Source organism: Strigops habroptila, chromosome 5 (genome assembly GCF_004027225.2).
Source record: "Strigops habroptila isolate Jane chromosome 5, bStrHab1.2.pri, whole genome shotgun sequence".
Classification (NCBI taxonomy): domain Eukaryota; kingdom Metazoa; phylum Chordata; class Aves; order Psittaciformes; family Psittacidae; genus Strigops; species Strigops habroptila.
This window is the reverse complement of record NC_044281.2, coordinates 63268816-63296396: the sequence shown is the minus strand read 5'-3', so window position 1 is coordinate 63296396 and position 27581 is coordinate 63268816. Positions and strand designations below refer to the sequence as shown.

Below are 27581 nucleotides of genomic sequence, written 5' to 3'. Positions count from 1 at the left end.
CACACGCCAATTTGAGACCAAGAATTCTGGCCTCAGAGGACAAAATAACCACTGCTCTTAGTCTCTGGGTGTTTTGCTACTTTATTTCAGAGTGATTCAAAATCTAATTAAATTTCTAAACTCTAATGAAATTACAGAAGAAAAATCATTTAGGATTATATTATATACAATTACTCACAGCTGAAAATTACAGTTAGCCTCTTTCACCAGAATAGGGTCTCCTGAGAAATCCTTGTTATTCATATAACGTATAAATCTGACATCACTCCCACTATTTACAGGTCGAAGGTAAAAGCAGAATTAATTAAACATATATATCCTGCCCAGTGGCTGGATGTTGGAGGGTGAGTAATAAGAGGAAAGGCTGATAATGATGACTATACTTGAAACCACATTCCCCAGTTTGGTCAAGAAACAGAATAAACCTACTGCAAAGCAGGATTTTATTAAGCCTGACTTATTCTGATCAGTGCTTTTTCTCACTGGAGGTATGCTGTGAATGAGACTAGTGAAACATATGTAGTCAGCAGTGTGCAGTTAGCTAGTTGAGCTGTCTGAAGCATTTTGTGGAGAAGTAGCAATGGAATAAACCAAGCAGCTTTAGAGACTTCAGCCAAATATTTAGTTTCAATGTTTAGTTGCTTCTCTGGAATAAGAAAGCCCCCTGAGACCACTGGCTTGGGCCAGGGGTAAAAAAATAAAAGAGAAAGGGAAAAAATAAAAGAGAAAGGGGGAAAAAGGCAAAAGAAAAAAAGAGAGAAAAAAAAAGGGGGAAACAAAAAGAGAAAGGGGGGAGGGGAGAGAGAGAGTTGACATTCATACTATTCCTTCAATAAGTGGTTCTCAGGAAACTTAGAGCATGGGATCATTTGCAGATGAAACACATGAGGTATGAAAACATCAGGGGTTTCTTACAAGGATCTTTTCTATCTTGCTGGTGCAGAGATTCTTGTTGGTTTTGGTGTTTTCAACTCTGATCCCAGAGAGAACCAGGAACAGTGAAAGAGCAAAAATAAATTACAAACACATGCATGTGTGCACACAAACACTCACAACAGGCCAGAGCATTAACAAATACTTTATATCACATCTACCACACTCCGCCAGTTTTACCTATGCTTCATACAACAGAATAGGCCAGGAAGTGAGGCCATCTCAGGGGGCACATGGGTCATCTCTACTTATATTTTTAGTGCCTCAAGAGTCTTATTTGTTGGCTAACACAGTGTTTTGCTTATTCCTCCACAAACACCTGGAAGTCATAAATACAATTTTTCACTCACAGCTTGTCAGAGCAACTAAATGTTTGTGAACATCTTGCTTATTTGCAGTCACATTTTTCCACCAAGGTAGTCATACACATGCAGTCACCGGCATTCCTTATGGACTATAATGGTCCCATTAAAAAACAGATTTCTGGAAGGAGGCTTTATAACTGCAATTTACTCAGCAAGACAGATGTTTCATCCAGCCTGAAGACTCAAGATTCTGCTGAGATCAGATTGCTCAAACATTCCCTCACCACTATCAGGAAAAATAAGTATCCAAGAGTTTTCTCTCTTAAAACTTCTCACTTCAAATGTGTTTCAGATTACTTTGATTGGTGTATATAAGTATCTACATGAGATGAAGATATCAGACAGCAAAGGACTAATCTAAAGCAGAAAGGTACATCAAGAAGCAAGAGGTAAAAGCAAGAGAGACCCCCTAGAGATCTCTGCCGCAATAAAATGGGGCTCATGTTCTTTGAGCCTTGCCTTTCTGAAGGATGGACCTGAAATGAGTTGGGAGGAATGGGTTCACTTAGCAAAAAAGGCTAATATTTACTTGTATGCTTTGCTGTCATTCATTTTTGTAACAGGTTAACCTGTTTGAAAGATGAATTTTCCTGAAGAAAAAACTCTTCTTTCATTGTGGTTCAAAGAATAAACTTGACTTCTATCAGAAGCATCACCTGCTAGTAAGTTCCTGCTTTTTAATTACTACTACAGCAGGACATTTTTCTTAGGTATAAGTTCTTTTTCAGCAACTGGCTTGCAATAGTTTTGCACCCATAGTGGGTTTCTTCCATTCCGCTCCTAAAAAGCTAATTATGAAAGGGAAATGTTTAGCCAAGTACTCCTCTCCTCAAAATGTTACGATGGCATTCATGTTGAGTTCAAAAAAATGCTGGCAACGTTGAGAGAGACTGCTTTAGAAAGTTCTCCTTCTAAGACAGAAAATTCACTTGCATGTCCATGGATTTAGAAGACATGAGCAAAGACCAATTCACTGCGGCAGGACTTCTTCAATTTTTAATAACTAAAGGTTAGCATTTAAAAGTACCTTAGAGAGCAAAGCAGCTGAACTAGGCTGTGACTGTTTCTGTCCACCTCCTCCACAGAAGATCTTCAAGTGGGGAATTTATTTATATGTTTAACTGAAACCCTAGAAGGGGAACTTCTGTTTGCAAATGTAACTATTCAGGATGTGGCTGAAATTTCCCAGTATAGTCACATGACCTGCTTTATGTCTGGGTTTGGTTTTGTTTTTAATTTTTTTGAGAAGGCAGTGCAGAAGAACTCAATTCAGAAAATTTGGGTGAAACTTCAGTATCAAAACTTTGCAATGACCTTCCTAACAAGCTGAATATCAGTGCTACTGACATTTCTTCTACTCTTACGTAAGTCATCTATCATATTTCTTTTCAATCCTTTTTGAGAGCTTTTTTTTTCCCCTGAGCTTGGTAGGGTTATTTATTTCCCAGTCTAGTTTTATGTATGATGTTTAAAACTTTGTTTAGAACTCTGTTTCTTGGAGACAGAACATTTTTTGAGACAGTGAGGTATTTTACTGAGTTTTCTCAGCTAGCATTTCCTACACTGAGTGCTAAAGGGTCTGCTGTGTGAATCCAGAAGATACCGGGAAGTTAAATACCCGCATCCTTGCAGATAAGACGGCAGAGGTGCCGAGCATCCTGTTTGGCACCGTATAGAAAACAGTACTTCAGCAGAGCATAAGAAAAAATTTCATCTATGTGCATGCTATCTGCAAGCCAGTTTTGGCCTCTGCCACGCTCACCATCCTGGGTTCAGCTGTAGCAGTAATTTTTTCTCCTTCTTTGTAGCTGGTGCAGTGCTGTGTTTTTGACTTTCAGCCTGGGAACAACGCTGATAACACCGATGTTTTTAGTTGTTGCTAAGTAATGTTTATTCCAACCAAGGACTTTCTCAGTCTCATGCTCTGCCAGGGAGGAGGGGAAGCCGGGAGGAAGCAGAGACAGGACACCTGACCCAAACTAGCCAAAGGGGTATTCCATGCCACAGCACGTCACGCCCAGTATATAAACTGGGGGGAGTTACCCAGAAGGCCCTTATCGCTGCTCGGGTCAGGCTGGGTATCGGTTGGCGGGTGGTGACCAATTGCATTCTCTCCTCTTGTTATTTCTCTTATCTTCATTATCATTGGTGGTAGCAGTAGTGGTTTTGTATTATACCTTAGTTACTGGATTGTTCTTATCTCAACCTGTGGGAGTTACAGTCTTTCGATTCTCCTCCCCATCCCTCCGGGAGCGGGGGGAGGAAGAAAGGGGAGAGTAAGCGAGTGGCTGCGTGGTTCCGAGTTACCGGCTGGGCTTAAACCACGATGCTCCGTTACAGAACTTGATGCCTCTGATTCATCTTGCTTCTAATGCTTCCTGCCAGCCCAAAGCACAGCTTTCTCACAATTTGCCTATTATTCCACAGTTACTCATGTCCACGTTGCGCAGGGAAGAACTGGGGCTCATGGATAGCAAGTGTCAGCAGGGGCCATATTAACACTGGGACTAATGTAGACTAAATGGGAAGGATGGAGCTAGCAGCAGCCACAAAGGCAGAAGTTTACAGCAGTTACTGTGGTCTTTGAGACATCAGGTAAGCCTCATCTTTACCTAATGAACACCTCCCACACTACCCTACTTCATGCAGAAATTCATAAAAAATCGTCTATCCTTGGGGAATCCCACAAGGGCAGTTTGCTCCTGCCTGGATCATACAAACCAGCTATTCCTGTTTGCACCCACTGGATATCTGCTCCTACCTCAGCTTCTGTGAGCAAAGCTATCCATAGCTCTACAGCAGTGCTCTATCCTCTTGTAGTCCTTCTCAAGGTACACACAGGATTTTGTTGGCCCTTCAAGCCCTCTGCGCCTTTCTAGTGACACTTCCAAGACTCCAGAGGAATAGAAACTGTCCACCATGCAAGACATACATAATCAACCATTCCCACAGGTGTGAAGTCAGCAATGACTGCTCCCTAGTTACTAACTAGTTACTGCTCACCAATCAAATGACACAAGTCCCATTAGTACAGTAGCATTTGTTTAGAGCAAAGAGATGCAGATTCAAGGGCAGCAAAACATGTTCTATAGCAAAAGGCACTTTGCAATAAATACAAGGAAAATGCATTAACATGCCTCCAACTGACACATGGAAACGCACAAGCAATCTATAGGCCTTGGATGGAGGTGTGCCTGGCAAAGACTAGAGCTCAGCAAATTTCTGTCTCCATGTAAGAGTGACTCCTGTCTTCATCTATTGCTACAGAGAAGGATTTTGCCTCTAATTTGAGGTCCAAGGAAGGACTTCATTTGCGTGGATGCCAACAGTGCCTATCTTATGAAATTCATCTGTAGCTGGGAATTTTGCTACACTAAATACCAGACAAAATACTTCTTTTAATAACGTTTTTCCTTAATGATGTCCAGCAGGCTCATTGCCAGTAACCTCTTTGTTGTCATGGGCATTCCTTATTTGACTCCGGAGTTGCTCAGACACCCACTGTGAGCCATCTCTTTCTACAGCCCACCTCAGGGTTTCCCAGATATTTGCTTCCTTTCCCATTTGCTGTCCCAAAGAGAAATGGTCCTGAACCCCAGGCTGCTGCAATGCCACAGGACCAGCCATTATGTGCTGCAATGAGGAGAAACCCGAGATGGGGGAGGAAAGGAGAAGAAAGTCACACAGAAGCAGGAGGCAGTGAGCAAAAGGACTAAGGCAAGTGCTGTCCACTGAGAAAGGCAAGGCACATATTGCCAATTGTCACAGCAGGTTATGGCTGGGAGTTGCTCACAGTATCTAACAAGGTGGGGAAAGTGAGCTATTCCTCCTCCCTGATCTTACGCCCAAACTGTATTCTGCACCACTTTCCTCACTGGGCTGACCTACTGGCAAAACAGCTCGTGAGCACACTTACATAGCAGAGGGCACAGGGAGAACAGAACGTCCCTCAGTGCAGCGCAGGAGCTGTTTTCTGCTTTGCCCAGCTCTGCGCGCAGCCTGAGGAGGGCTAAGCCTGCCCAGGGATACACTAGAATCGCAGACAAAGGCTCCCAGCCCAGTCCCAGCCTGGCCTATTTATCTGCATGTCCACCACCTGCTCAGCAGCTCTGCTTTGGAGGAGGTAACCACAGTGGCAGAGGACTACAGTGGACAGCCAGAAGAAAAGCTTCCTAAGCAGCGTGCCTGGCTCCAGCATATCACACCAAACCCAGCTCCCCAGGCAGGCTGCCTCAGCACAACCACACTTATTCTTTCTTTGTTCCCCCCACCTCTAACACAGGACCTGTCTAGTCTCTGGACTCTCTACCAACACCACGCACACAAAAACATTCCACAGCCAGTTAGTTAGAGATGCAGCCCACACCTCTCACCAGCCTTCTGATGCTGCCAGAGCCCGGGAGGGCACATCCTTATCACAGTGCCAATTGCACGCTACACCTGAGCCAGGTACATAAGAGAGGTGAGAAAGCACCATCAGTTACTTTAAGACCCTTTGTAAAATGATCCACGAGTCACTCAAGTATAGATACTGCATTCACCTGCAAGGCTCTTCCACCCAGAAGCAAATAAGTCTCTAAGTCCAGAGGACTTGTTCAAGATGTGGGAGTTAGTCTAAATACAGAGATAAGGGGTCAGAAACCTGGCACTGGGACTAGAGCACTCCAGAATTTAAGGCACCATTTCTAACCTCTCTGTAGCAGGAGGTTTGTGTACATCCCCAAAAGATCTAAATTGAAGATGGGATCTGGGTCAAACAGCAACACGTGTATTTGATTTAGTGAACCCACTTCTTTCCACCTAAGAAGAATCTGAAACAGACAGAAGCCAGGTATCTAACACAGCCCTCAACAGCAAATTGTGTTTAAGCAGCACCCAGTAAACAATATTAAACCTTAATTAAAACCATATTGAAAATATGAATTGAAAGTGTTCTCTCTAGTCCTGTGGGTTTTCAGAGATTTCCCTTCCTCCCTTTTTAAAAAGAAACTAATAATTTAATTTCAATATATTAAACTGACCTACATAAAATATTCCATGTAAAATATTATTTCTGCCATAAAACACATAATCTGTCACCGGTTTAATTCCATTAGAAAGCATATATTAAGGTCTATGTATAATGATCGTTAGGATAATAAAAGTATTACAATATCACTTTTATTATATTTGAATTTAAAACATTCTTCATATGAACACAAAGAATAATTAAGGGGATGGAAGAAAGGTGTTTTTTTTTTTTTTAAATTTATAATGAAATAAATTCACAGGCGAGAGCAAAGAGTCTGGTTTTTGATCTGGAAAATCAGGAGCTTTTTACACTCACCGTGTAGTCTTAGATTTTTTCTTTTTTAAATTTCCTTGTCTTTGTAACTTTGATTTTAGTCATTCAGTATAGCAGCTTTTGCAATCATAGCTGCAATTGGATTCCCCACCCCTCCCAACTCCCTTCTTTGAGTGTCATGGGGGTTTTGGAGAGAAAACATTTCTGCTTGTATAAAAGAAGTTTCCAGACATTTTAAGTATGAAGAAAAGTTTGGCAAAAAAGGACTTTCAGCTCAGAATTATAGTTCCCAAAATATATTTGCTGTAAAACTCAAGATTTTTTTTAAGCTTGTCTCCAGATTTTTGAAGCTTGGATCATAATTTATGAATATTTGGGGTTAGAAATTTGATTAAGATCAGGAAATAAAAACAAATCTGTTGTGAGCTACCCAATACATCAGATATTTCTGACATAACCATGGAAGCCCCGGAGCCCACACTTTGCTCAAGAGAGTTTCAGCAGTCTGAAAAGGAGACACAAGATAGATTTCTCTAAAGGTACCAAAATGGCTGGGTTTGGAGTGGGAGGACTGTGCTTTAAGTTTAAAAGTAATCGTATTTATAGTGTTCATTTTAAGGACAAGAAATGAAAGCACAGCCCCCCAAACCTCAAGCAGCATGTTGTTTTAAAATGCAGGAGTCATATCTGCCTTTAAAGCAGATATGCTCTTATGCTCCAGGCACCTCATGCAGCTACACATCAGTTACATCAGTTGGAGGTACCGGGAAAGACTTCGGTGGAAATATGCCCATCACTGAAAAAGAAACTTTGAGTGTACATTTTTAGCCATTTCCTATAATAAGCAAGCAATAGTAAAACTAAACATAACCTCTCCTTTCTCTTGACTTTTTTTCTCTTTGGAAAATTTTGAATATTTCCTTCAAAAAGTATGTGGGAATGAATTGTTTTCTTCAAAGCCACTCCATTCTGAGGGCCCACAGACTCTGAGCATCAGGCAGCACAGCTCAGTGCTTAATGGAGAAGGGAAGGGCTAGGAGGGTGTCCTTTCATGAACAGGGAACTTGGCATGGGAGTCTCTGAAAAGGTTGCTTCCAGCCCATAACATTTTCTCACAAGAGGAAGACTCCTCTCTACTAGGAATAAATTGCATTTTGAAGACTAGAACTATAGGAAGGACTGGGACACATTTTCTGGAGAGGCATGCTGGGGTGTGCTAAATTCTCTCTTGTTAGCATGCCAGTAGATTTACTGCATTGGTAGGCTTTTTCTTGATTTATAGCGACTTCTCTTGCATACAGCTTCCAGGCTTGCAGGGAGGAAACTCTGGAATGGAAACAGTGCTAACACAACACAAAATGTTAAAATTTTCTATTTTCTATTCTGTCCAGAACGTGACATGCAGTGGCCACATTCTTAGGATGTCCTCATTAATGTGATGGATAACAATTCACTACTCCAGGAAACCTCAGATCCTTTCTTAAGCTTTACCAGGATCAACCATCCCCTTGGAAATAATACCCAGATAAGGCATTCTCCTTGAATATAGAGCATTCTCCTTGATGTCCTAATAGCCCAAAATGTTTCCATTTCAGATTTTTGGAGAGCAAAGGTCTATGCTTCTGGAAACTCAGAGGAGGAAATAGGTGAGTCCATGGTGAGAGTTTTGCTTCCAGACAGGAAATTAAGGGCAAAGAAATACAACAAAAATGAATATGCTTAGAAGACTTTACGTACTTGTTATGTGTGGAAGATAATAATCTGATTGCATGTTTGTACTTTGCCTAGCACAGCAGAGTCCTGCTGTGTGACTGAAGCTTTTAAAGTACTTTTAGGTAAATACAGTGAGCATAGGGAGATCCTGAACACAGGCCCTCAACACAGGCATCCTCTTGCCTGACAGGTGAAGGTGGACCCTTATGTACACACAGTGATGGGGGTGGGAAAATCACATCACAAAATTGCCCCTAGTTTACACATAAAATTCTCCTGCTTGCTCTCAGTGAAGACTTACAGAGGCAGAATAGTTGGGCAGGGCAGAAAGCTGGGGACCAGGAGATGGAGAAGAAGATATGTGCGTGCAGGTATGGGAAGCAGGAATGAGTTTGGCAGGATGCAGAGTGATGAGGGAGTGAGGATGGGGAATTTCACTTTGGGGGGAAAAGCAGAGCCCTAGCTATACAACTCAGCTGAGATCTGCACGTACCAAAGGCTAAAGTTGTTCATTATCATAAAATGGCTTTGAGCCCCTTAGCTGCAAGTTGACATGGTCTCATGATGTACAGAGGGTTGAAAGAACAAACTCTTTTCAGCTACCTAGTGTGTCTCAGCATTATCAGGCCCTTCTGAAGAATAAATAGGTTTATTTATTTAGAGATGCATTTAAACTTTGGAAACTTCGTGTCACGTCTGAAACACAAAGACTCTATGTATTACTTAACAGTGTATACTCACTGACTTGTTTTCAATTTTTGCAGATTTCACATATGTTATTATAGGAGTTACTCTGGGAGCATTTCTAGCAATTGCTTTTGTAGCAGTAATAATCTGCATGATCAAAAGCCAGATGATTGACAATGTTTTCGGAGGTAAGAAAAAATACTCCTGCTTTCTTAGCCAGAGATCTAGATCTCCTTATGTTCCAATACAGCAGATATGAGTTTCAGTGTTAGGAACTGTGAATGTGCTACAGCTCTAGTTTTCCTTTGAACTATTTTAAAAAGTGCCTGAAGTGCTGGAGTACCTGTAACTGCAGGTTCACATTTTGGTATAACCAACTCTGCTCTTTAACTGTATCAGAGAAACAGATTCACTTCAGCATACTGCTTATGTATCTTTTAGAATAATTAATTTTTAAAACAAAATTCTGTCTATTCAACATAAGATAAAGAGCCTGTTGCATCTACAGGATGGGCAAGAGGCTTACACTTCCTAACCAAAATTACTATTTATTTCACTGATTCTGGACTTCTCTTTCAAATGCCACTGTGTGACTAAGATATGCAGTTTCCATCAGAGTACATAACAAAACTGTAAGTTTTCCACTGCGACTGGTTTTCAAGTTGCTAGGGAAAAGCACGTTTTTCATCTGAAACAGGCAAAGGCTCTTTGACCTAAAATCATAACTGCTGGTAGTAACAGTTCCTTTTGACTTTGGACCATCAATTTACATGGTTTTCGATTCAAAACCGAAATTTTAAACTGAATAATGCCCATCATTTTAGTAGACAGAAGTTAGTGACAGGCAGAATTTGTCCCATGGCCCCCCATCCTCAGATACTCTATTACTTGACAGCACTCCAAAGTGCTTCACAGAGCCATACAGAACAAATATTGTGATGATTTCTTCCGCTGCTGAAATACAACTGTTGTCTGTGGAATGAAGTTACAGCACAAAGTAACACTCAGTTGCAATTAAAAACTAGAAATAAAAGAGCATAGCACATAAAATAGCAACAGTTAATGGCAAATAAGGAAAAGCAAAGTCCTGGCAGGTTGACTGGAACATCAGTATAAGCTATTCTTTTTTGCAACAAAGAGCCCTGGGACTTTGCTAAGGCAAATCTTTGCAGCCTATGTTTAGCTTGTTAAGAGAGGTCTGTACTCGTAGTAGTACATGAGAATTCAGCTTAGAAGGAAACCATAGCAGAAATGGAAGTGGTGAGGCAATCTCATGAAATATGTGTGGAAATAATCCTTACTGAAAGAAAAGGAACTATCATAAGAGCTTGGGGACTGAAAGCCTTGCTCTCTGTGTGCCATAGAATCATAGAATGGTTTGGGTTGAAAGGGACCTTAAAGATCATCTAGTTCCCACCCCCCTGCCATGGGCAGGGACACAATGGTGAATTTAAAAATCTCCATGTTGAATTTCAAAAAAGCACCTTTACAGCTGTGGTTGTATGCAAAATTCCGGCTTTTGCAGTCCACTTAAAAACATAATAAATCATTTATTCTGATAAATGTAGCCACTTTCCACCACGAAAGATGAACCAGACTTTAAGCAAGGAAAATGCAGTGAGAGAACTCGGTCAGGCTGTTACAGCACAGGACTAGGAGCTGCTTGTCCATCCGCTGTATCCAGAAAAGTTTGCTTCTGTGGCTATGTCTTTGCATTAACCATCACACAACAAATGAGAGGTAATTTTCTGGCATCCAGAACTGTCTAACTCTACTAAATCACTAGCACAACATGACACACTGCTTGCTTAGTAAAGAGGAGAGCAGTGATCTTAACTATTAAGCTTGGAGTGAACTAGACTGAGCTCTCTGGGCCCAGTACTGCTACAGTGAGCTCAGTCTATCAGTCACAACCTGATTTCATCCCATTTACAGTACACACTGGTCTTTTAAAGGATCATTTTGCATACAGACAGCCCAGGTACCTCATGAGGATACAAATGACAATGTAATGCCACTTCCTGAAAGACAAATGGCTAATGCTTTCTTTAGTGGCAGTACATTGCAGGCCTAAAGGGAAACTGCTTCCACCTCACTCTCATCAAGCATCTGCCATCAAAGTTGCTTCTCAGGACGCTCTGGGAATGTGCTACGATCATACTCAAAATATCCAAAATATTAGCAAAGATACAAGTCTGAGAAAATTGGCATATTATAGCTGGAAGAAGCAAGGACTATAGGAAGGTTGCATGACACTACTAATACCAAAGAGCTTTGCCTCAGAAAAAACTGCTGGATCTTATCAGCTGTAACTATGTTCTCCTGGTTGCATCCTCCTAACTTCTGAGCAGGCCTATCACTATTTTTCTTAACTAATCACATTTTCCTGTTGTCTTTTTAGAGTCAGATGGCAAAATGGATAGAAGGTAAGAGTCATTGTCCCACATGTTTTCTGAGGCAGTGTGATACACAAACTGTAATGTTTAACTCCTCTCTTTATGCATGATGCTTCCCCACAACTGTGATTTGAGTAACACATAACATACATGCAAGCATCTAGTGGACCGTGATGCGCAGTGTATCTAGCGTATCTGTGCGGAAAAAGGAAATTTCTTGTAGCACGGTTTTGACATTTCAGAAATAGGAAAGAAATCACAGCAGACTGAGATTCTTTCTAGAAAGAAAATCTTTCAAACACTTTTGGTTAAGCTTTTTTTTTTTTTTTAATTTTTACTATGTATTATCACAGCAAATTCATTTAAAAAAAAAAAAAAAAAAAAGATATTTTTAAGGGATGAAAGCCAAAAGCCTTGTTTCAAAAGTGTTCTTACAGGCCAAGGTCATGCAGTGATCATTCTTGCTGGAAGCAATATATTTTTGGCCTTCACATTCCTCTCCCTAACCCAGAAACAATAAGACCATTTTAGGTTTTGAGCATGTGATGGGTTCATAGGTACAAGAGACTAGACTGCTTAGGCAATGGCCACTCATCTTCTCCAACGACCAGCAATATGGTACAGATGTACAGGAGCAGAGACTTTGGACTGCAAATTATCTGTTGACTGATGGTAATCTTCAGATATGGATACTTTTTTATGTCCCTTTGAGACATTTTATAAGTGACTAAAAAAACTCAGACATTAATTAATTAACATTTTCATGAACTGAAGGCAACAGCTGTACTCAGTGACCTAAGAAATGGCTTTTGGCCTCCCTTAGACAGCTGGATAGAAGGATGTCCCCATCACAGTCATTCTTCATAAAAAGAGCAAAGTATCTCTTGCTTATTTTGTTGCTCTTACACTCAATTAAAGATCAAAGCAAGGCCACCCCTTGCAGCAAGTACTTCAATGCTTTGCCTGCCCAGAGAAAGGCAAAACATCTGTTATTTTACCAGCGAGACACTTGCCCAAACTAACACAAGTATCACAAAATGTTTCCTTTCCAGTAACACACTATTCTCTTATAAGACACTGAAAAATTCTGTGTATTAACCTAAAAGAGATTAAGACTATTATCTGGCCAGAGGAACAAACCTAGAATGCCCACTAAACTTCCTGGTGTATTAAGGACGGTATAGACAGAACAATGATGGGAAGGGCATGATAAAGAGCCGAGCCAAAACAGAAAAGCCAGAGAATAAGAGAAAAGGAAATAAAAGGAGAAGAGGCACAAAGTCAAGATCAGACACAGAAGACAATAAACTTACTGCCTGGATGAAATGCAGATGGTATGATCTATGAACTGCTCCACATTTTCTACCTCCCCTGCTCCTTATAATGCTGCGACAGTTTGAACATCTATGATACCATCCTCTGATCTTTCTAGGGAAAGCAACTGACTTTGTCACACATCAAAATTTAACATCTTTAACGATGACCTTACATTGACCCCTTATGATTCCTTGTCCTAGCTTACAAGCATTTCCTAAGAGGTAGAGTGAAGTTTCCAGCTTCATGCCAAAATCCTGGTTATCAGGCTGGAAACATGACACAATACACAAACTTTTTGCCTCAGAGCTACTGGCACTGACCAGTTAAAGAAGACATAATTCCACAATGTCTGAGGGCAAAACTATGTATGTTAAACATTACAGTCACATGGCCATCTTGAATCACTCAGGGATGCAGGCAACCTGAAACCCTCAGTGATAATCAAGACCAAGATAATCTCCAATCCTTTAGGATTGGAGACGAGAGCTGGTGTATCTTCTGCAGACAACTTTGTTGTCTCTTGACCAGTTATGATTATTAGTGTTTGTTCAGGAAAAAAACCTTTATCCAACTGAAAGAGCACTCACCTTCAGCCAAATTTTGTTGTAAATTTCACATCATTATTCCCACAAGAGCCTCAAGCCCTTTAGTAATTTCTCTCCCTAGCTGGGATATACTCTGAGTAGGTGTCACCCAGCACAGTACTATCGTAGTCAATGGAGTTGTTCAGCCTATACCAGTTGAATGCCTTGATGCAGATAATATTTTTTTATGCTAGAACCCCAATTAGCTGGTACTGAACCTAACCAACACATAGCAAGAACAGGTTTCCACTAAAATCAGGAAGCATTCTGATGTGTCCCCCTTGATACTTTCCCAAACACTTAAAACACAAGTGCTTCTACACCCACATGACACTGACAGCTCATTGTGAAATAACTAACAGCATTTACAACTTTATTTAATCAGGTATATAATGTTAAGATTTATATAATCAGTTCATAATGGGATGCCCTTAAACTCAATGGGATATTTACTAACACTTCAGAAGAGGCTTAAGGCAAGCTTCTGTCAGCTAACAAAATAGTAATTTAGATGTCAACTGACAATTATTTAATGTCCTCTTTTTTAATTAATAGCTCATGTCAGTTTCAAATGCCATCTTGGTGTAAGCTTGGTAAATTATGCCTAAAAAATTCATGCAAGTTTAATGTATTAATAAAAATGTCTGGGCACATTTAATACTAGCAGTATTTTGAGTTAACTACAGTGCATGGCAGCCAGATTTATTTTGACAGGAGACAAGAAAAGAGACATACAGAGTCAAGGAGAAGAATGGAGAGACAGAGAATGTTTACTGAACAGGCAAAGGTACATATTTTAAACCTTCTGCAGTAGCAAAACGGAATCTGTTGCCTCAACACATCCTGGGCAACAACACACACCAAAACTCCCCGTGCCACTCACTGGGTTCTACAGACCCCCATATAAATCACTCAGCAGGAGATCAGGCTTTAAATGCAATACACAAGTCATTCTGGTGTTTGATGGAGGAGAGGAAGAGCTTGGAAGGTGCATCAGCCAGGTGCCAAGCTTATCATTCATTTTTTCTTGCTACCCAAAGCAGCATCTAGATGTTCTCTTGTATTTTCTCACTTGACTTCTTGTAAGGGACTGATTTCTCTTTGCTTGCTAGACTATGCTTAGGAAACACAAGGTACTCTTGAGAATCAGAGCATTTTTTGGGCAAATGGAGGCAGGCTTGGAATACTGTTGCACCTTGAAAGTCTCCAGTCTCCTTACTCTAAAAACAGCACCATGGATTACATGAGGTGAAATCATCCACTTGGAAAATGTAAACATCAGAGGTGGATGGCATGGCAAAGGGGCAATCACATGCAAGTTTGAATATTGAGCTGCAGTTTCTTCCAACTTCCGTAACTGTCTTAGCCTAAACATTTGAGCCACAAACCTTTTTCCTAGCATTTTGTCATGTTCAGGTCTGTAGCCAGCTGCACTGATGGGCAGATGGTGAACAGGATCTGATCTAAAAATTTCATATCCTTCAAACAGGTTTAAAGTCAGATAGAAAGACAAATCTGTTTTGGAGAGGAGAGCAGTTCTTTCTGATGTAAATAGTCCAAACCTGTCTGTAGTGCTGTGAATTACAGACTGCACCATTTACCAAACAGGAAGCCAGTCAAGCAGGCATAAGTCATATCACTGATCCTATCAGCTGCAAATGAGAGATGCAACCTGTCTAGTCACTGGAGTCTGAGCTCAGAAATAAACTTAACTGGAGACCTAGTTGTGATGCTAGAGGTACTTGAGAAAGCCATAAGTGTGTGTCGGTTGGAAAATGGGCCCAAAATTTACAAATCAAAATCCACGTATATTGAAACAAAATACATTTTGGCCTTGTCTGAACATGTCATTGGAAGAGTGGTGCACAAGAAAAAAGGATCGTGTTCTAGAAACACAGCTTGCACAGGACACTGGGCATTGAAATGCATTACAGTGACTCAGATACTGCACCAGCTATTCACATGTAACACTATACATTCAGTCTGCAGCCAGGGAGCGATACTATCTCAGCCACTCTACTATCCATTGAAATTATATCTGCTTAAGATGCAAGAACATACTGCTGCTCTACTATAGGCATGTTCAATGGCAAAAGTAATTGAAATAGCATAATGCCAAAAATAAATCTGCAAAGGAATTATCTTTATACAGTTCCTAATCAGAGTAACGTAAATGTCTTTTCCACAGAAGATTTTTACACAAAGAGAGCAGGAAACAGGGGCTGGTATTGGTTGTTTTAAGCCATGTTACAACTTTCGTGAGCTTTAATTACTTTTCAATGAAGTAATTCCCTCCTGTGTAAATATGTCAGACTTGGAGACATGTTTTCTTTCACTGACCCGACTTTGAGAGCACATTTTTCCTAGCAGCAAGGTATCTCACTTTGCTGCCTGGAGAAACTGGAATGAGGCTAGTTCATTTTCCACATTTCATTCAAGCTATAGGCTTCCTGCTAAGACCACCATTAAGAAGTTAACAGAATTTGTTTGGACACCTTTGCAGAGGGAGATGAAATCCATGACGTATTACACAAAATATGTGACAACTGAATTGTCTATCACTACAAAGTACTAACAAACATTGTCAGCTGCAGCTGTGGATATGAAGAAGCACACATTTTCCTAGGCATAAACTTATGTCTGTCATATGCCCCCAGGAGTCTATCTATACGAGACTATAGTCTCGTATCTTTACCTGCGAGATTACAGACTCCACCTTCCAAGTTTCCTATTGCTTAAACATGCTCCCTCAGTTGCTACTAGTTGTCACTTTATCTTTCTGATGCACCTCTTCCAACACATGGGATGCAAGTAACAAATACAGGCATAGGAAAGGAATTTGTTAAGCACAGTCATTACTATTATGAGGAAAGCTTTGGAGTGTTACCAGTCTTACCAGAAGAGCAAGTCTTGGTATGGAATCGTTTGGAAAGGTGGCATAGTCTTTCCTGTAGAGTCCCAGCTGCCTGGTCTCTTCCCAGCCTGGTCTTCGGACATGTAACAAGGAAAAACCCTCATCCAAAAGATGGTGACTAATGGAATGGAAGAGTCACAACTGTTATCAGAAGCCATCCAACACCACTGACACCTGATGTGGGCAGTCCTTCCTGGGAGGTGTCATATTTCTTCATTAGCAGAATAGTGCCTGGAACAGACAGAATCCTCCAAGTTGCTTTACAACAGCAAACATAAAACCCAAGAGCTTCAGCAGTCAGAAACTAAACCTGCCAGGAAGACAACCAGCAGAAGCCACCTCACACTGCATTTGGGCCTCCCTGACACAACAATCACTTCATATAGGCCCACAAAAACACACCCCAGTGGATCTGCCCCAGCCCACCTGTTACCTCCCTTTCCCCACTCAGTTCGGTTTTGCCCTTGTGTGCAGCCATGACATTCCTGCCATAGAAAGAAAACATTGTCTGGTTTGGAAAGAGCAAAGTTCAGCAGAGGAATATGGGAAAGAAGAGAAGAAAAAGCACTGGAGAACGTATCAAAAAGCTTCAAAGGCTGTTCAGCTTTCACCTGCCTATGGCCATCACTGTAGCTGACGGAAATGGCAGAGCTCTGTTGCTTCCTAGTCCATCTATTCTCCCATCTCCATTTTGGCCATCTTTCTCACTGTCTCTGGAGATTTCTTCACCCCTTGTCCGTAGCCTACACCTGTTTCTTCCCGTTTGGAGGACTAGAAATGGTGGTGCCTATAAAATGCATACTTTGCAGACCACTGCTGTTGGACAGACTGACTACATCCTTGTCTTTGGTTTGGGCTGTCTGAGTGCAGCATTTGGCCTTGAGTCTTCATCTTTCACACTTCCATTTCTGTGTGCCCCAGCTATCTTTTGGACTTGTGGAAGAGGCAAAACTGAGTTTCAGTATTCCGGATCCTCCTTACAGGAGCTATAACCAGTTCAAAGTAGCCTTCTCATGGATGGGCATAAAGCACCTTGAAACAACAGAAATGAAGCAAAGGGGAAAAAAAAAAAAAGCCATACCCTGCATGCACCCCTCTTCTCTCTAAGTCCCCAGTAATCCAGGCAACTTCCTGGATTTCTTTAGTAATTCTCAGCTTCCTTAAAGCTACTGAATTGCCTGCATCTGTCTTTGTTCTCCTAAAACAAGCTTCCTTTTTCTTTTTCTCTCCCAGGAATATTCCTTTTAAACTATGACAATCAGTGTCATCTTCTTGGATCTGGAGAAAACTGTCATGTAGATTCAGCAGAATCTTTGACACCTTTGGGGTCGAAGACTTGAGTGTATTCTCTTAACACTCCTCAGATAAATCTTAAGTTGTTCTTTCACTTGCCATGTTTTTTTCTCGAAGCAGCCCTTTTCAAGGTCTTTCTTTCTGCCAACTAATATTTTCTACAGACAACCCAATCATCAGGTCAACATAAAGTTTTCATAAGTTGTTAGAGGTTTACAAAGAAGGACAAACAGAGCCAGCAAAGACACTTGGCCTCCTCCATGATAAGCCTTGCAAAATCAGTCAAAAAGATACCTTTCTGATCTGCTTTCTGTAGAGTCTCCCTTCACATTACCACCATGGCCAAATATCAGTAGTGAATAACAACTGGGAGAATGAAAGTGGAAGACAACTTGGAGGGCTACAGTCCTCTTTGTGAAGTGCTTTTGCATTTCTGCCTAAGCAGCAGATATCACCTGCACAAGATGAGCCTGGCCCTGCTGAGCAAGCCCAGTTCCTTGCTGAGCACTATAGGGATTAGTGGGTGGCTGATTGAAGGAAGGCTGCATTCACTGCCATAGGTTTTCTCAGTACACATCTTGGGAACCAAGCTTAATGAAAAATCTTTAAAAGCTGCACAAACGCCATAATAATGCATGCCACTGCAAATAAACATAAGTATGAACAGAGATGGCCTAAACAACTCCAAGCATGTTTGTGTTAAGTGTTAAAAATGAGCAAAAGCTCTCAGCAGAAATGGCTGTCTCAATTCCTTGCACATATACATTTGCAGAAAAAAAAATTAAATACTCATTCTGTGTTGAGGCAATGGCCACCAATGACTAGAGATTTTCTGCCTGGTTCTGTCACTGTCCTGTCTAGCCAAACTTGTTCTTCTGAACAACCTTGAACAAGTTGCTTTGGCTCAGGTTACCCTTTCCATAAAATGAAATTGATCTTTATATCACACACTTCAAAACCATGGACATTAAGCTTTGCACTGTGCTGGGGACACCAGGCATTAAAAAGTAGTACTAAGACACTCTGTAGGCACTTTCAGGCCCTCAGTTCCTCTTAGCACCATTCCTGAATGGAGGGAATACCTCATATGCAGACACATATGCACACAGAGACAGTTTTTATATTTACATCCACACACATATAGCCCAGACTGTCAGGGTAAGATTAATTCATTAAACCCATTTCCAGGATACAGCATACTTCACTGATGCCAGCTACCAGCCTGATGGGCTGAGCCACACTTCTGGCTATTTTTTGCTCCTCCCTGGCCACCCTCCACATTCCCTAGGAGAGCATCTGGCGCAGGATGCCTGTGCTCCCCTCAGATCTGGGGGCTGCATTTGTGGTTGACCTTTTCACAGCTGCCAAACAGGGAGGAATCCTTATCCTTCCTACCCCTCTGCACAACTGTTCGAGACTAATCTCTAAATCATTTGATTGTAAGAGTTGGTGCCAAACCTGCTGATTCAGGAGAACACTTTCCTGGTAATATTCATCAGAGGCAATTCCTTCCACAGACATGGTGGTCTCTGCTGGCAAACTTGCTGGTGCAACTGATTCCTGCAATAAACAAGTGACTCTACTTTTCCCTGGAGCTGCTGTGAGTCTGGATGAAAAACGAAAAAGAGAAATGTTTCTGGAAGAGCACCCCCTTCACTCCTGTCAACAGACATCCAGGGTAACTCAAATATTAGACACCACTGAGCCGAGAATCTCCTGCTCCCAGGCGGCACCTGTCTGCCATCCAGACCGGGTAGCTTTATGTTGACTAGGGATTGTCAGAGAGGTGACAGCATGGGATTAGCTAGGAATGAAAGCTGCTGCCATAGCTAAAGGACAGCTTAAAAACAAAACAAAACAAAACAAGGCCTCCTGATGCAAGGGACTTGGAGTTCTACAGCTTTTAGCCAGGAAAAACATCCTCAAAACAGAACTCCTTCATATTCCAACTCACAGAATTTACTGTATCCCATTTAATTTCTAGGCAAGTTCACATTAAATATATGAAAAAGGAATCACTAATTTCAGATGGAACTTTTTTTCAGTGACTTCTCAGAAAATAAGATTGTTTATAGATCCTTTTTTAAGCACATGTATATAGTTGGCCAGATAGATAAATTATTTCAGTTCCCCAATCTTTTACTCTCCAAGAGTTCTGCCTTGAACAACCTGTACTAGGTATCAACAAAGTTGATTATCAAGAAAGAAAGATATACAAAGTTTGTTTTTCTTCTGGTTGTTGCTTATAACCATCCATCTCCATATTCCATGGGCACTTTACAGCCTGGTGTCAGAGAGCAAACAGCAAGCTGAAAGAAATGATCAGTGATGATGACTTCTGCCTTACAGGCTGCAGATGCCTGGGGACTCATGGAGTATTTCTCATAGGTTCACAGAAGTTCATGGGCTTAGAGGCTTTCCATATGGGTTTAAATTTGCCTTAAAGGTACATCACAGAGGCCCACAGCTTCAAGAGAAAATTTGTATGGACATGTATATAAAAAAAGATAGATAGAAAATAAGAAAATTGCTGATTTTCTGATACACTGAAAAGTAACTAGGTGTGGGGTGTTTTTTTGTTTGGTTGGTTGGGTTTTTTCTTCATTAAAAACAACTGCTGATCCACTCTCAAATGTGATTTACTACACAGACATTGAAATGCTTGTGCAGGCATAAGAGTGGTGAGGAAGAGAGCTAGGAGCTGGAGGCAAGTGCTGAAGAATAACTACCACTTTAGGTGGAAATACTGGTTTTAAAGTGTTTGTGAACTGGTTCTTTTGAGTGAGTTTCCATAACTCCCTGGAAGAGATCAAAGCATGGGACCAATCTCCATCCAAGAGTGTCCCATCTCCACAGACAATCGTGCTCAGCTTCCCCTGCCTCCCTGTGCAGCTGCATGTTCTGGTCAGGCAGTGGCACATCTCCACAGCCTTATGGAACTGGCCCTACCAAAAATCCATGTGGTATAACATAAAAATCATTTCCAGAGAGATCAGGCTGTTCAAGGACATCTGTCACAAGGGAAGCAGTAAAATATTACAGCCGAGGTGCTGGGGAAGGCTGGACCATCCTTTCGTTCAGCAACTGGCATTGTCAACAGCGGGAAGGCTGCCTGAGAGCATCAGCAAGAAAGCAATTCTCTTTAGGTAACTTACCAATTACATTGGGCTAACTGGAGACAAGCATTGGCTTCCCATCCAGTCTCTTATTTGTTCTTTCTGTATGCAGAGGATTGAGTTACTTAGGATTATGCCACAGGCAGGACATCACTTAGAAACAATACTGACAGACAGTGCCCTTCCCAGTAGTTCCCTGCCACCTTCTCAGAGGCAGGCTGGGGAAGGGATCAAGTGAGCACCTCTGAACCTAATCCATTGCTGGCTCATCCCAGTTATCTCAAATCACTTTGCACTGGCCTTGTTCTACATTAATCTGTTGTCACAGTCAGAAGAAGAGGAGAGAATTGTTATTTTTAATGGCTGCAGTTCCAGACAGGCAGAAATGTGCATAACTTGGTTCACATGCTTAAATCTGTGTTATTTTATCTGAAGAAATTTTGACAAGTTCATAAGCTCACCCCATATCAGGTCCCCTGATTATGTTTTGAAATATCTCCCCTTTCTGGGAAAGGGCTGCCACAAAGTGTTTAGAACAAGCTGAAAAACATTGCTGCATAACCATGACGTCCTGGGTAACATCAGAGCTGTGTTGCTAAAAGAAATTCCTCGTGTCTGTGAAGTGCCAGACACCAGTGCAGGCAAGAGGGCTGAGACTACCCCCAGGTATCTCCAGTGTGGTCACCAGGTTGCAGGCAAAGTGGGCTGGCAGGCAGGTACTGGTTAGGTGCTGGCGAGCTTCCCTCCTTGCATTTCAGCAGACACCTCTGGATGCCCTGGAAGCTCCCCAAGGACTGGGGAAAGCAGGCGGTGTGGAAATTTAGGGGTGAAAACACCGCAGGACAGTGCAGGTACTGCCACCTTATGGAGTTATGCTGACTTACCCCAGCCCCAAACAGGAGAAAGAAGGGAGGAAATGGAGCAGAACAGAAAAAATCCCTCCTATTCCTGCCTATATATGCCTCACCATATGGTCTCCCATGGGTTGTATGACCAGTTCAAACTAGAAAGATGAGAATCGGGTCCTAATTCTTTCTTACAGGCACTAATGGTTAGTGCAGTAAGTTTCAAATGGACAGGAAATTTCAGCACAGCTTTCTAGAAGACACTTGACAAAGTTCCTCTCAAGAGAAGGAGAAAAGACTGAGGAAAATTATAAGATGGATATCCCTCCCTGCCAAATCTCCTATGAGTTCTCTCTTTAGCAAAGTCACCAGAAAACTGCTTAAGTAGTATTGAAGGAAAGGGACTATGATGAATACTATTTCCCAGTAGAGTCATGAGATCTAATATAAATAAGTTGAAGGCTGCAAGGCAAGATCTTATTTCCAAACACTGACGCTAGATGGAGTAAAACTGAATAAAAGATTAAGAGCAGCAAAGAAAAGAAAAAAGAAAAAAAGCTCCTGAATTTCCCCAGCTCCTAATGTGTTACTTCTTTGAATGCTGATGTTTGATTATTGCTCTGAAAGTCACAATATCTCACTCCCTATACTTGACAGGTCAAACGTGGGATCAAGCCAAAACAGGTATGCTCTGGGGAAAGGGGGAGGCTGGTGAAGCAGGGAGGTGGAGTGACAATAATAGGCAGAAACAGAGAAGTTGTGCATCCGTGTAGGTAAAGGGAAAAGTTGCACAGCAATAAAGGCTGTGGGACTACCGTGACTTCATAGTGATAGCCCAGATCTGCCAGAAACTCTACATAGCCTAAGGCATGTAATTTAATTGCCTTGTCCTCCCCAGCTGTATAACTGGGATACCCTAACATAAGGCCCTGACACACTGAAGATTATCTGTCCTATGCAGCTGCAATGCAACTCCCCCACATTAGCAGATACTCCAAGTAGTAAGCTCTTAGAAAGATTCAGCCATAATACAGGTTCAGGAGCTGCTCAGCTGCTCTCCACTCATGTGGCAAAGCAATGCTGGGAAGCAGCCCAAATGATGATAATCCAGAGTCTGCAGTTCTTATAGTAAGATGCTGCCCTAAAATGCATTGCTTGCTGCTAGCGGATTCCTACCTGACAGTGAAGAAGGCATCAGAAAGTCATCATCATTTGTTCTGTTAATTCACTTAGGAAAAACAGATACCTCCAAAGATACAAAGATACATCTAGGAAAAGTTAAGTGGAAGGAACTTCATGAATGTAATTTCAGCAGCTCTATTAATAATTTTCTAGAATTCCTCTAATTTACATGTGGGCATCTCCTAGCTCAGCTTTTACAATGATGCTATGGATCACCCCAGGTAAAACCAAAGCCAGCAAATTGTTGTTAACCTGTGATTTTTCTTTCTCTTCAGAGATGACATCAATGTATCAGGAAAACAAAGTACAAATGATCAATAAACCTTTTACAATCAACAGTTACCTGGTCTGAGGATCAATAGAAGTCCCTTGTGCACAGGCAGGAATCTCACCAATACCAATTCCTTTCTTTGTTCTTTAATTGAAAGACTGATTGATTGATTACAGGAAGAGCTTATAGTGCATGCTAACTTCAATCACCTGCACACAAGAAGCCTGCAATCCTCAACAGCATGTATATGAAGGAAATGTATGAGAAAAATCAAATAGATGAGCTCTGCTCATTAATAGATCCTGTTTAGTCTGTGCTAAGTATATGATTGATTTCTAAAATCAATTAAATAAAGGTAGGAATACATTTCAGCAGCAGAATTCATGGTCACACCCATACCCGTATTTCAAGATAGGTAAATAAGGACTGAAGTGACTTGAAAATCCATTTGACATTGAAGCAAAACAAGGCTTTTCGATTTTTTCAGGAAATACATGATCTGTGTTAATAGGAAAACATTTCATTCACACTAAAGTTACATCTTCTTTAGCTCTAGGACTAATGTCTTGTATAGCTGTAGGTGGTAGTTCTAATCTCTGCCTTTTAAATGAATCATAATTTAAAATTAAAAATTCCTTTTTGAAATAATGTTTTTTTTATGTTTTGTTTGTTTTTAGAACATTGAAATGAAAACAGTTTTGTATACTCAAAAAAAAAAAAAACCCCAAAATTTTCTTGGCACCTGAAACAAAACATTTAATGCCATCATTCTACAAACAAGCTAATCTGACACTTCCAAAATTCACCCACCCCTATTTTTTAGTATAAAACAATGCACTAAATTCAATCAGAATTTGTGAATAATCTCAGTGTCCCAGCCTCTTCATTCTTGTTCTAGCCTCATATATTCTGTCGAGTTTGATTTCATCAGAATTGCTTTGCCTGGCTGCAATTATAGTGGGAGTGACAAGAAGAAAAAATAGAGCTTTGTCTCAGAATATTTAGAATAGTTTAAATAATTTTCAATGGTTTAAACCCAAGTTACTTTGTAAACACATTCCAACCTTTGTCAAAGCTGTGAACCTGTAGCTTTGGTCTGAGTTCAGAAAAAAATGCTATAGATTCTGTTCTGTTTAATTCACTTCTTTCAAGAATGCTGTATTGTAACATATATTCTCATCACAAGGTGTGAGAAAAGCAGGAAGATTTTTCTGTTTCAGGCCAGGCTTTCCTTTCAGCTTGTGAAGACAGGGCAGCAAATGTCAGCTGTGGGAGCTTTAGCTAGGAGTAATGCCACACTGGGCATCCCCTGCTATTCCTACAGCTCTTCTCAGGAAACCCAGCAGGACTCAAAGGCTTGAGATCCTCAGGTAGATGTCACACCTAGCATCAGGTAATGTCACAATATTTCACAGGCATAGCTGTTACGTTGTAACATTACAGGATGACTCCAAGCAGGATGTTACACTATTTTATTGCAACTTAAAAAACCCACTATCCAGATCCAAAGACTGCAAACTGTAAATAGATTGGATCTTCCTAAACTTTACACTGAGGCCAATGTCTACAGACATACAGATTTGGTTTAATCTCTCATCTAACATACATTTCTAAAATTAACTTTTAAACTAGTATTTGCTCTCGGTTATGCCATGTGGCAGGTCATAATAAATAAAGTTCTTTCCAGTTTTTCACTACTGTAATGGGAGAGAAGTTATCCAACTTAAAAACAAGAAAAAAGCATCCAACCTAGAAATTCTGTGTATTATTAAGAAATATCACCTGAAAAAATCGTGGAAACCAGGGCCTCCCATCCAATAATCAACTTTTAGACCGTGAAGAGCTGCAATTAACCCTGCACATTAAAGCCAGAGCTGATGTGCTGAGTCAGGGACTTAGAGTCAACACACTGTCAGATCGTAAAAGCAGATATATCAGAATTTTGTTTCTCTGAAGAATAAGACAGTGTATTACTTGTAACTGTAACTGAAAGGATTTGAATATGGTTTTGTTCTGACCTTAGCAAAGCAGGTAATTTTCCAAATGTGCAAAGAAAACTGGATAGTATTTTTTCTGCATATTTTGAACAACAAAATGTAAGGTTTATTTTCAGAGAAAATTAAGATATTTCCCTGGATTCCTTGGTGTCTGTTACCTAGGCCAGTAACACTGCAGTTCATTAGCAGCATTTGCTAACAGATAAACTAAAGCAGTAATGTGATACTTGTAAGTAAATATGTATGTGTACATGTGTAAGTGAATAAACCATCTTGTAAGGTATCTGTTAATTGATTTGCTTCCTTTAGTACCATTTTAATTAAGACTTGGAACAGAAGAGAGCATGCGGTCAGGGAGGGAAGCTATTACCTTCCCTTATTAGTGCGAACAAATGTTTCTTTCACATCATTTCAATACACTATGGGAAATAAAGATGAAAATAAACAAAAAATGGTAAGCTACAAGCAGTAGAAGAGAAAAGCCTGGAGAATTAAGGTTAGTAATCTTCATCAGGCAAATGTACTGGGGTGGTGAATAGATTATGAATTCCAAAAACCTTGGTGTGTGCCTTGGCTCGCTGGGTATGGGAAAAGGATGGGCAGCACTGAGACAGACAGCTGGGGACAGGGGACCCCCAGAGCTGCTGCTTCTGCTGCCATTGAGAGGTTTGGGCACACTTAGTAACTGCCACTCCTGCACAGGGCTGCCGTGGCAACCCTTTGCCACCCCAAGGAGTTGCTGGTTTTGCCCATTCCTACAACCAGTTTTACCGAGACTGCTTGCAGCATCAGTAGCTCCTGAATTTGGGCCAACTAGCACAGCACTGCTTGGAAATAATCAGTGAAGAAAAACTAGATGAAAGGGGAATATTTTGGAGGCATTCAGTCAAAAGACAAAAGACACTGTTAACTTCACTAATTCTTGATCAAGGTTGCAACCCTGGCAGTCCACAACCAGCACAATAGACATCTGCCCTCGCCTATTTTACTGTCCAGCACAAGTTACGCCGGCCCATGCTGAGCACTCCAAGCTCTCCCTGAGCTTGCTGGCATTCCCTTGAATGGAGAACAGTGGGAAGGACTTTGGAGTCGGCATTTGGACACATGCCCCAGTTATGTCATGCTGGACCTACAGTCTCCTCCTGGCAGATGCACAGCAACATAATGATGCTTGTGAATAGAGTTATTCAGAAGAGGAGACAGTTGTAGACACAAGAAGTGAGCTAAGAGGTGCATACACAACATTCATTTCTAAAGAGATAACGATGCAGCATTGGCTTTGATTACAATACATGTGCCACAACAACAGTGGGATCATTCAGGTCAAATCCTGCTGTCAGCTGCATCGGTGCAAATTGAGACTAACTGCAGGAGTTACACAGCTTGGCACAGCATTCACTCACATGCTAATAAATCAGGCAAAAATCCACCGGACTCAGTACAACTGCATGGGTAGAAAAGAAGTGCCTGTAGGAGAAGTCCTGTAAATCAGGCCTCACTAATATTAATCAGCTCTGAGCAGTGTGAAGAAGAGTCTGATTCAGCTCCTTCCAAACAGAATGAATGGCAAATGTAATTGATAGTCAAAACAGTTGCAACCTGAAACTTTCTTGGCCTCTCTAGTGCCTGTAAATGAAAGATCAGGTCATTTTTGTGAGGAGTATTTTCTTTTTGTTTCTTGTAACTGCACTTAATCAAATACAAAAGACTAAGACTATTAAAAATTATTTGACTTACAAACCAAATATAGAAAAAAAAGCAAAGTACCTACCTAGCAAACTTGATAAAGAAAGGATGTTTATACTATACAAATAAGATCTATAGAGGCTTCACACTTCTGAAAATCACACTCGTTACACACAGGGAATATTAGAATAGCCAGCCTAGTCTGACTGAAGTCCCATCTTCTCCAATAGCCTCTTTGCCACAGGAGCTAATAGTGAACATCTAGATGAAGTCTAAAAGCATTGCTAGCATATGTCAATGCTCTCCTAGAAGACCCCACTGCCCTACAGCAAGCTTCTGCTTAGTGTCACTAAGCCAAAAGTGTTCCTGTTGAATTTATTTATATCCCGATGTATTTCCTTCCACAGCTAGAAGTGGTTTATTCCACAGATACTATACATTTATACATTTAAAAAAACCCCAAAAAACCACAAAAGCCTTTGCCCTCCCTGTCACCACATCAGTGAATTTACATGGTGATTACTAACACAGCATGAAAGCAATTCATATATTCCTAAGAAGGCACGTCTCTCTCATTTCTTTACGAAGAGGGGAAATGAGACATGGAGCAGCGCAAGTGCTGCACCAAAGGCCAATGCAGGATCAGCAGAGCAGCGAATACAGACAATGCTTTCCAAGTTCAACGTGGGTGACCTAATTATTAGACCATCATTCTTCTTTACTGCAGCCTTCAACAAAAATGCTGTTTTTGGAATGGTTAGGTGTAAAGTATTTCACCTTATTGAACATACATGGTCTCGATTCTCATATTTCAGGCTTTAAGCCCTAGAAGAACCTTGCGCTTTCACTCACAACTGCATCAAAAAGGAGGCTCAGCAAAGTCAGTGACATTACACTGGGCTTGAATACTGTGTGGACTAATAACAAGCCCAAATGAGTTACAGGCAAAGTGGCACACTGCACACATTCTGTTTCCTGAATTCAGTTATAAAATGTGT

General features: G+C 41.0%; 2 protein-coding genes across 2 annotated transcripts in view; one reads left to right on the top strand and one right to left on the bottom strand.

Annotated features, from left to right (window-relative positions):
* The window catches only part of C5H10orf71 (chromosome 5 C10orf71 homolog), a 70723-nt gene extending 54299 nt beyond the window's left edge, over positions 1-16424 (bottom strand). The window contains exon 1 of the mRNA XM_030488552.1: positions 16176-16424. The gene's annotated coding sequence lies outside the window, so the exon portion shown is untranslated. The remainder of the gene's footprint in view (positions 1-16175) is intronic.
* Positions 860-23485, top strand: TMEM273 (transmembrane protein 273). The gene is made up of 7 exons (XM_030488094.1): positions 860-889; positions 3839-3893; positions 8178-8228; positions 9060-9170; positions 11384-11408; positions 22105-22131; positions 22905-23485. Exons 1-7 carry the CDS (start codon positions 860-862, stop codon positions 22948-22950), a joined length of 345 nt encoding a protein of 114 aa, XP_030343954.1. The 3' UTR covers positions 22951-23485.
* The last annotated feature ends 4096 nt before the right edge of the window (positions 23486-27581 follow it).